We start from the raw sequence: 9748 nt of genomic DNA on the forward strand, positions 1-9748 counted from the left end.
AGTGTATCAGGAACACGATTTGGCAAACAAATGGACACTTGAAAAAAATTATCATTCTCCAGTACACAAAAATCTCTCCACCTTTTACCTAAAATCCTTATTATAATGCAGCTTCTTCATTCAAATTTCCACTGCAATTTCAAAGAAAATCCTTATAATATAAACACCGTATGCTATTTCTAAGAAGGCACATTATGGAACTGCTTACATTTCTTCATTCAAATTTCCACTGCAATTTCAAAGAAAACGTCACATGGATACATACAAGTAGAATAATCAGCCCGGCGGATGTTTTTCTTTACGTTATAAACAGCTCATGGAGAAAATCTAAAGGGTTTTAGCTCGATCTAACAGCGTCTATAGCAACAACTAAATCATCAAATTTGGCCCCCGTCACTTCTTTTACAACCTTGTTGTCCTTCAAGATCTTGAAAGTTGGCACCACCCTTATCCCAAGCTCCTTCGCCAATGGCTGCTAACAAGAAACAATCACCATTTTAAACGTAAGACATAGCACAGCGACGCACTTGAGGAAAACAAATTCAACCATGACAGATAGAACCAACCTTATTTTCTTGGCTACAGTCAAGCTTTAAAAATACGACATCGAGGTACTCCTTGGACAATTCTTGAAATTTTGGAGCAATCACTTTGCAAGGACCGCACCTGCACAGAACAACGGAGTAAGTAATCTTAAATGCGTATTTAGGTGCACGCTGTACTCTTGGTTCTCTTCGCGTGAAAGGCTTGTGTTTGTAGCCTTGCACTGTATTAGATGCAGATAACGTCGCCGTGAACTGATATCATGAATAAAGTTGACAGGGGAAGGATCAGTGCTCTTTTAAGTCATCTAATTCGAATAGTCATAATGACGGGACTGGCGGCAAATAAGAAAAAAATCAACAAACAGGTAGCCCAATTAACCAAGAAGATGGCCGGGATCCGTACAAGAATCGTCACTGGTTACAATAGTTCATTTCCAAGGGCTTCTCTAATCCAAACAACCAACCTGACCTAGCAAAATAGGATTATATTCAAATCACGCGTACATGGGAATGATATCTTACATAAGCAACTTAGAGCAGGACCATACGATTCCAGTTTCCACACAAAAACTTGTCGCGATTAAAGTCCACAAACTCAAGCAACATTTTTGCTTTTACGTGACATTTTTTGCACAAACAACTTTCTGAAACCAAACCTTGAGCTGAAATCAACATTCTGAAATTCCGCTAAAGCAAAATCCTAAACTTTCAAATTCCACTTCCAATAGGTTTAAACTGATAAATTCGCCAAATTTGTCTGAACTGAGCCTAAACATACTTAAATATTCTTGCTTTCTTATTTTTCGTTTCCTTTCTTTTGAATTTATGCTTGGATTTTCTCGGAGACCAATCACAAAGTTGAAGTATAAGCATAAACAGACATACCATTGGGTATACATATCAAGGACGACGGTCTTGTCGCCGGCTGCCTTGACGATGGGCCAGAAGGTGTCCTTGTCGACCTCCGTGACTTGGCCCACATTCACAGTGGGACCGACAGTGTCCAAGTTCGACCTCACCGTACACTTCCAGGAACCCCTCTTCTTCTTACTCAATCCAATTCCCACCGCCGCACTCTTCCTCTGCGAAAGGAAGCAGCTTCTACTGGAGCTCGGACTGGGAGCAGAAGAGGAGGAGCAAATGATCGGGTACTTGGCGGCGCATGGTAGAGATGTGGATGCGCCGGCGGAGCGAGGAGAGAGTGCGGCTGACTGCAGAGCCATTTTCTGTGATGGAGAAGAGAGGAGAGCCCAGTGAATAAGTTGCAGCCAGATACTAACAAACGATTATATTACAGAGGAGATCGGTGAATTTGGAATGACTGATTTGCCCTCCGTGTTCGTGGGATCTTATGAGATATCCGCTTTCATTTTCGTCACTTCACCCAACTTTTTGTGTGGATGAAGGCATGGCGATCGTGAGACTGGAATGACCGCATTGCCCTCTGACGTTTTGGACTGTTTGTGGGAAGTTGGGGGTATTTTCGTCGCTTAGAATAGTTTGTTCAAGCAAAATGACCGAATGCCACCTTTGGCTTCCGGTTTGATGTGGGAAATCTCAGGGTATTTCGGTCAATGTAAGAGTTCAAATTTTGTGGGTTGTTTTAGCGGACTGTAGCGATAGAATGAGTGGTGTGGAGGGAAAGATTTTTCAATGTGATCGGTGCAACAGATGGTACATCACGTGTCATTATACGAATGATGAGATATGTATGCTGAAAAGTTAATAACTTAAAAAATAAAATTTTTTACCACTTCTATTAAAACATATAGTATACCATTTGTGTTCCTGTCATAGTAGAAAATTTCTAGGAAGACGGTGGGGGAGGTTGAAGTGATGGGTATGAAATGATGGTGTCATATATATGGGATATTTATTTTGTAAGGAGAAACTTAGTGGTGTCAAAGTCATTTGGTTGATCATTTTTCAAGTTGTATGCTTTGCCTTGTCGACATAAATGGAAAAGAAAATAGTTTCCGGCACAACTTAATTTTACTTTATGTTATATCTCTTGATTCTTCTTATATTTATTTAGCCTAAAAATCAAAAAATAAACACGGATGTGCATGAGAAAAAATTGTATGTAAAAATGACTTCCCATAAGAATAAAAATAAAACTAGTTCTCAAATTCGAATTTACTTTGTAAAACTTTAAACACTAATTGATTTTGTTCAAACGACATTAAGAAATAAGAAATTTGACGGCTTTCAAGCAAACTACAAATCGTTGTCATTTACCACATTTGGCGGGTAATAGTAAGAATATACGAGCTAGGCATGTGCGTGAATCATCCAAGCATGGCATAAGCTGATAAGCAGAGTGGTCGGGATCATGGGTTGCGTCGTGCGGTTGACTATCTTCATTACTCATAAGAATGAATTTTTAGGTTACAATTTAGAGAGAGAGAGAGAGAGAGAGAGAGAGAGAGGAGGAGGAGGGCCTGAAGCAAATGATTTAGGGTTTCCCTCCAAATTCCAAAACCAAAACCGAAGAAAATCCAGAATAAACAGGAAACAGAAATCCCCGTAATTAAAGATAAACTAAAAGAAAAACATTAAACACAAAACAGACAACATACTAGAAAATCGACAACGAAACCAAAATACCAAATGTGAAAAGACGTCAAAAAAAGTATGACAACTACAAAGGTCGACGTTGTTTACTATTTTGGAAAGACGTGTCCTTCGCCGTTGAAACCCCCAACAATCTCGTTGCTCCTCTCTCTCTCTCTCTCTCTGTTTTTCTTTGCTGTATAATCCCGCTGTTTATACAGCATATGCTTTTTCTCCCTCTCGCTCTCCCCACAGGGCCACCAACCTTGTTGCCTGCTCGTTTTCTCCACCCAACTCGGCCATGATTTTCCCACAAAACCCACATTTCTAATCCAAGTTATTAGCAATTATTCCAAAAACTCGGGTTTTGTCTGGAAAAGGGTGGCTGTTGTCTGTCGAGTCCGATCCAAACTATTTTTTTTTCTTTCAAAGATTGAATTTTCGAGTTGTTTTCAATCTGGGTTTGGTTAAGTGACCTTAAAATTTTCGAAATGGCGGCAACAGCAAGGACAAGGATGGCCGTGTTGGTTGGTTTTGTGGTTTTGTTCGCATTGGCATTAAATGTGTCGGGTAACATGGTGTTTCCGGTGAGCCATAAGTTCAAGGGTGCTGGGAAGCAAGTGTCTTTGAGTGCATGGAAAGAGCATGATGCTCGCCGCCACCGGAGGCTTCTCGCCGGCTCAGACTCCGCTATCGATTTGCAATTAGGTGGCAATGGCCATCCTTCTGAAGCCGGGTGCATAATTGCTTTCCTCCAACCACAATTGATTCTGTATCTTCTGAAAATAAAACAAAAATATTTTCGATTTCAAATTTCATTAGTTAGTAATGCTAAATTGCTAAGGGAAATGTTGACAAATTAAGGCAATCTCTCTACTTTTGATGTTATATAATCTACTTACTTAACTTAATATCTAATTATATCCTCCGCTATTACTACAGTTCGATACCTAATTATTATTGTTGTGACTTAACCTAAATCCTCTATTACAGTATTACAATATCTTTGTATTATAAGTTTAATATTTATTTTGTCCAAAAAAAGTTTAATATTTATAATCAACTCCCCTTTCCATGTAATGGGAGTTGGGAGCTTTGGTAAATTAAGGTTTGAACTTACAACCTGTTTGTCTCAATTAAAGATTTCTCGTCTCTTTTTTCTCCTTTTGAAAAAAAAAAAAAAAAACTGTTCTTGCAGTTTGTTAATCTGTTTTTAGGTTTAAGGTTAAATTTTGGATTGAATTTCACCAGTTATATTGAAGTGAGAATGTTTTTGAATTGGGTTTTATTAGTTTGTTTTGTAGGTTGCATCACGTGTACTTACGTAGTCATAGTTTTCAGTTGGGTGCAAATTTAAGTTTTGTGATACTTACAGATTGCATTTACAATTTTGCGTTGCATGTTGGATGCTTATAATATTGGTTTACATGTTATGTTTGGCCGGATTTAGGCTCTACATTGCGAAAATCGGACTTGGCTCCCCTTCAAAGGACTTTCATGTGCAAGTTGATACCGGAAGTGACGTTTTATGGGTGAATTGTGCAGAGTGCAGCGATTGTCCTACTAAAAGTAATCTTGGTGTACGTTTGCCTCTTCCGTTGCCTTCTCTTTTCGCCCTAGCTACTTGATGATCGCCACAGCACTTATCGTTATAGTTATTGTGATACAGTTTAAGCTCACAATGTACGATCCGAAGAGCTCTTCAACTTCAAGCAAGGTTACGTGTGATCAAGAGTTCTGCACTTCCTCATTCAAAGGTAAACTTCCTGATTGCAAGGCAGATATGCTTTGCAATTATAGTATCTCATACGGAGATGGAAGCACAACTTCTGGTTACTATGTCAAGGACAATATCCAACTTGATAAAGTCACTGGAAACCATCAAACAACCTCAACAAATGGAACCATAGTATTCGGGTGAGTTTTGCGCAATGGTCATACTACTACTAGCATAATATGGGATCAAAACTAGATTTCTTTCAGTGTCTTTTTTTTTGCTTCCCGTTGTCTGTTTGAGTTGGCTTACTTTGAGTTTGTATAATTCATTGTTGATATGCTCTTGCTGTGTTATTAAGCTGAATCTCTTGTGGAGTAGGTGTGGAGCTAAACAATCTGGGAATCTTGGTAAATCTCCCGGAGCAGTTGATGGGATACTTGGTTTTGGACAGGCAAATGCATCCGTGATCTCGCAGCTATCTTCTTCTGGAATGGTGAAAAAAGAATTCGCACACTGCTTGGATAACGTGAAAGGTGGTGGAATCTGGGCAGTTGGGGAAGTGGTGGAACCAAAAGTGAAAAACACAACTCCGCTGATACCAAATCTGTATGTCACACGATCACAGAATCCTTCGGAATACTTCATTGCAAAATATGCTGTAATTGGCTTATGAAATTTGTGATTATTTACTTTTATTGGATATGATCTCAGGCCACATTACACTGTTACGGTGAAGTCCATTGAGGTGGGTGGCGATGTTGTAGATCTTCCAACAGATTTATTTGGCCTTTTTGAAGACAGGAACGGGGCAGTAATTGACAGTGGAACAACCTTGGCTTATCTTGCGCCGGAGGTTTATGAACCTTTTATGAAAAAGGTGGTCACAGAAGCTCTTTAACTCCCTTCATTTGGATTTTGTTGTCTAAATGACTACATTGCTTTCTTTTTTGGTTGAAAAACCTCACATTGTTATTTTGTTGGTAAATCAGATATATGCTCGACAGTCTGGATTGAAAAAACATATTGTTGACAAGCAGTTTACATGTTTTGAGTATTCCGGAAAGTAAGCAGTTTCATCTTAGCTAATGAATTTGTTGATTAATTTGAGCAAATCATATGACTATACGTAGAGGAGCGACGCTTGTTGAAACCTAACTTTGCTTTTCCTTGTGCGTTTTTCTTGCAGTGTAGACAATGGGTTTCCCGTTGTGAAGTTTAATTTTAAGAATTCTGTGGTGTTGACTGCATATCCTCATGAGTATCTGTTCCGGTTAAAGGCAAGTGTTTTAGATTCTCGAACAAAAGTAAATTAACTTGACCTTGTTCCATGAGTTGTTGACTAATTTAGATTTTACATTTATCATGACATTGTGCACAGGATGATGTCTGGTGTTCTGGTTGGCAACCCAACTCCATGAAATCTAAAGGCGGAAAGTCCATGACTATTCTGGGAGGTAGGGTTTGAATCACAAGTCAAGAAAACAAATATTTATTAGTTGGTTTATTCACGCGAATTGAATCCTACGTCAAATATTGTAATTGTTCCGACTTTGCAGATTTGGTACTTTCGAATAAGCTAGTCTTGTATGATATCGAAAACCAGGCCATTGGGTGGACTGACTACAACTGTGAGTAGCGTTCCATTCAGTGTTTGATTTGTTACAGTGTTCCGTTTTATGTTGCATTTTATTCTTATGGTTTTTTCGGTTTGTCGTGATTTAGGCACTTCAAGTATCAAACTGAAAGATGAGAAGTCAGGGCAGGCGTACTCGGTCGGTGCCCACAATCTTTCTTCAGCTTCGGGTCCGATAATCGGAAGGTTATTGGCATTCTTCTTGTTAGTGATTTCCATGCGGCAAATATTGGCTTAATTCAACAACTAGTGTCACAGCAGCCCTTTCATTCCTTGCCCTTGATCTGTCTTTACAGGTGGTGATGGTTTCTTTATTTTTATCTATTTTCTCGGATGAGCTTGTATGCGATCTGCAATTAATTGAACCTCATTGTCCTCGGAAATTCATTAACAACTCTTGGTGTTGGGCTGATATCTCTGAAGGAGTCAGTGCATGGCTTTGATTAGAGCATGAGAGTGGGATGAGCAGCAAGCTGACGTAGCACGAAGTTAACAAAAATTACAAGCATAAATCTTTGAAGAATGATAATCTGGAATCCACCAGTTTTGGAGAGTAATCGCAAAGAATGATTGATTAATTGATAATTGAATGAAAAGATGAGTACAGTGGGTAACAAACATAGCTTTGATTAATTGATAATTGAATGAAAAGATGAATACAGTGGGTAACAAACATAGCTTAAACAAACCATTTATTCCCTTTGGACAATTCAAAAGCCTTAGAAAATTAAAACAAAAATAAATGACATTAATCGGACGGAAACCAAAACGTCTAATTTTTATTATAGAAATTCAAACGCAATTTTAAAAGCCAAAACGATTGTTTCTAGCCTTAAACTTGACGGTCTCATGGTATACCTGTGAGTCTTGTTTGGCTCACAATTTTCTTCAAAATCGACATATTATACGCCCAGTTCTGACATAAGAATATTTCTGCCACTTCAGAAAAATATGGGCCCCACACTTACCACATCAACATTTAACAGAAAAGTTAACGAAGGGTTGACATTGCAACGAATTCGTAAGTTGAGGTATGACATTACAATGTTTAAAAGATGAGATATGAGATTGTGCAACCCATTGTTGAGTAGTCTTATGTAATTTACCCTTTTGGGTTTTTGTATATATTAAATTTGAAAACCTATCTTCAAAATTCATACAAGTCCATCCAAAAACATAAGAAGAGGTTCAACAATAACATTCGTACAAGTCAATCCAATATTATTTTGTCTCAATTAGATAAGCTATTTCAAATGTTCCATTAACCAAGAAGAATCACCGAAAATTAAAACATGGAAGAAGTCATATCTTGTGTTCAATTCTCCATTTTATAATATCGTCCTCTATCTATTCCATGACTTTAATGCTACATTTTTAGGATGAAAGCAAGTTTAACTACTAGTAAGTTTCAGGCTCTTGTTTGTGAGAATTCTGTTGTGCCTTGGCCCGTTCGTTAGTACGGAACCGAGATTCAGATTACAACCTCACCAAAATCACACACAGTTGAACAAAATAAAATACAAGAAATAAAGACACAGAGAAATTTACGAGCTTCGGCAAAAAACTGCCTACGTCCCCGGAGAGATATTGCTCTTCACTATGAGAATAACAGTACAAGTATACATGAGTTAAATCGACATAACCCAATCTCATATCCCTTGTACACCCACTCACAGAATTTTCCCAAGAGCCTCACTCTACCCCAAGAGTTCTTTCACTAGAATACTTTTCACTCTAGCTCTCTTGATTTTCTCTTAACCCATGTTCAACCTTTTCCATGGGAGAGCCGAATGCTCTCCCTCTTGGATGCTCTCTTTCTCACTTCACAAAGGCATAACCAAATGCCTTAATATAAACAAAAGGCCCCGCCTTCTCTGTCTCCTCTTCTCTCTTTCGGCTCATCACACAAGGCCAATTCTTTGCCTTTGTAAAAGCCACAAATCAAGGGCTAGACATCATAATGATGTCCCCCTTTTTTTCTCCCCAAAACAAGGAAAGATGTTTTATTTCTTTCTTTAGCCGAAAGGTATTTTGGAAGATAGTCCACTTGGCCACAAACTCCAACAATCTCCACCTTGGCCAAGCTGTACCAAAGTCTATTGGCCTTACGTACCAGCATGCACACTCTGAATCCACCTCGTTGGTCCTGTTCCGACTCAGTTACTGCCAATGCATGTGCAGCTGCTGCAAGCTAAAAATCACCATTTAGCTTCAGACAGGATCTCAACACATCCTCGTCTCCTCCAGCAGGTTTTCCTCCTCTTCATTGTCTGCAACCTGGAAACTCGTCAGCGCGCCTATTTCCAGCAACAACCCATCGAGCCAGACAAAATTCCCACACTTCCTCCTACCTCAGGACCTTCTCATCACCTGTGAATCTCATAGCTCCACCTGCTGCAAAACCCCTGCAACACTTGAGATTAAACATCACCAGGAGAAGTGTTGCTTCGAGTACCTAGAGGGCATACTCAAAGTCTTCCACCACAAACTTGCTAACCCGGCCTTGCACCTGTAGCACTGTGGACCCTTGCCTCCGGAACCGGATCCAAACCTGCTATCTCTCTCAGATCCTCTTTCCAATTTTCTTCCACGATTTCAACCTTGAATAGCTTAAGCAGTCTTGTGCCCACCATCATCCATGGTCTCTTGTGTGTATCATTCCACACCAAAGAAGCTTGCACCTGCTCCAAACTTACTGTTTCTTTCCTTGCAGTAAAGTTTCACAAGGTTCTCGTACAAATCTGAAGGTGAGGTAAGAAGAAAGAGGCCTTTGTCTTCTTCCTCAACATCAACTTTCGCAGTTGATCCAAGCATCCCTAAACACGGCTTCCATTTCTTCAGGCTTCCATTACTCTCCTTTACCAAGAGCAAAACCGTATCTCCCTTTAAACTACTAAACTGAAAATTCCATGGTGAACAACAAATCTGGACCTCCAACGAACCAAAGCCCCCAACGATGCTCTAATACCAATTGTTGTGCCTTGGCCCGTTCGTTAGTGCGGAACCGAGATTCAGATTACAACCTCACCAAAATCACACACAGTTGAACAAAATAAAATACAAGAAATAAAGACACAGAGAAATTTACGAGGTTCGGCAAAAAACTGCCTACGTCCCCGGAGAGATATTGCTCTTCACTATGAGAATAACAGTACAAGTATACATGAGTTAAATCGACATAACCCAATCCCATATCCCTTGTACACCCACTCACAGAATTTTCCCAAGAGCCTCACTCTACCCCAAGAGTTCTTTCACTAGAATACTTTTCACTTTAGCTCTCTTGATTTTCTCTCAACC

At 39.4% G+C, this 9748-nt stretch overlaps 2 protein-coding genes across 3 annotated transcripts; one reads left to right on the top strand and one right to left on the bottom strand.

Moving 5' to 3' along the window:
* Positions 1-192: 192 nt before the first annotated feature.
* Positions 193-1825, bottom strand: LOC137744761 (thioredoxin F-type, chloroplastic). 2 transcript variants are annotated; one of them, XM_068484554.2, is made up of 3 exons: positions 1431-1825; positions 567-666; positions 193-475 (listed from the first exon to the last, which is right to left on the bottom strand). In XM_068484554.2, exons 1-3 carry the CDS (start codon positions 1766-1768, stop codon positions 338-340), a joined length of 576 nt encoding a protein of 191 aa, XP_068340655.1. In that variant the 5' UTR covers positions 1769-1825; the 3' UTR covers positions 193-337. The 2 variants fall into 2 exon arrangements, with proteins under 2 accessions (XP_068340655.1, XP_068340656.1); XM_068484555.2 differs by having other exon boundaries at positions 193-472; positions 1431-1824.
* Positions 1826-3219: 1394 nt separating this feature from the next.
* Positions 3220-6862, top strand: LOC137746206 (aspartic proteinase 36-like). The gene is made up of 10 exons (XM_068486282.2): positions 3220-3834; positions 4549-4678; positions 4768-5015; positions 5194-5421; positions 5527-5692; positions 5805-5878; positions 6002-6092; positions 6194-6269; positions 6372-6443; positions 6538-6862. The coding sequence occupies exons 1-10, from the start codon at positions 3590-3592 to the stop codon at positions 6684-6686; spliced, it is 1479 nt and encodes a 492-aa protein (XP_068342383.2). The 5' UTR covers positions 3220-3589; the 3' UTR covers positions 6687-6862.
* The last annotated feature ends 2886 nt before the right edge of the window (positions 6863-9748 follow it).

The sequence above is a fragment of the Pyrus communis genome, chromosome 12, assembly GCF_041283825.1.
Source record: "Pyrus communis isolate YQ-2024b chromosome 12, ASM4128382v1, whole genome shotgun sequence".
Taxonomy (NCBI): domain Eukaryota; kingdom Viridiplantae; phylum Streptophyta; class Magnoliopsida; order Rosales; family Rosaceae; genus Pyrus; species Pyrus communis.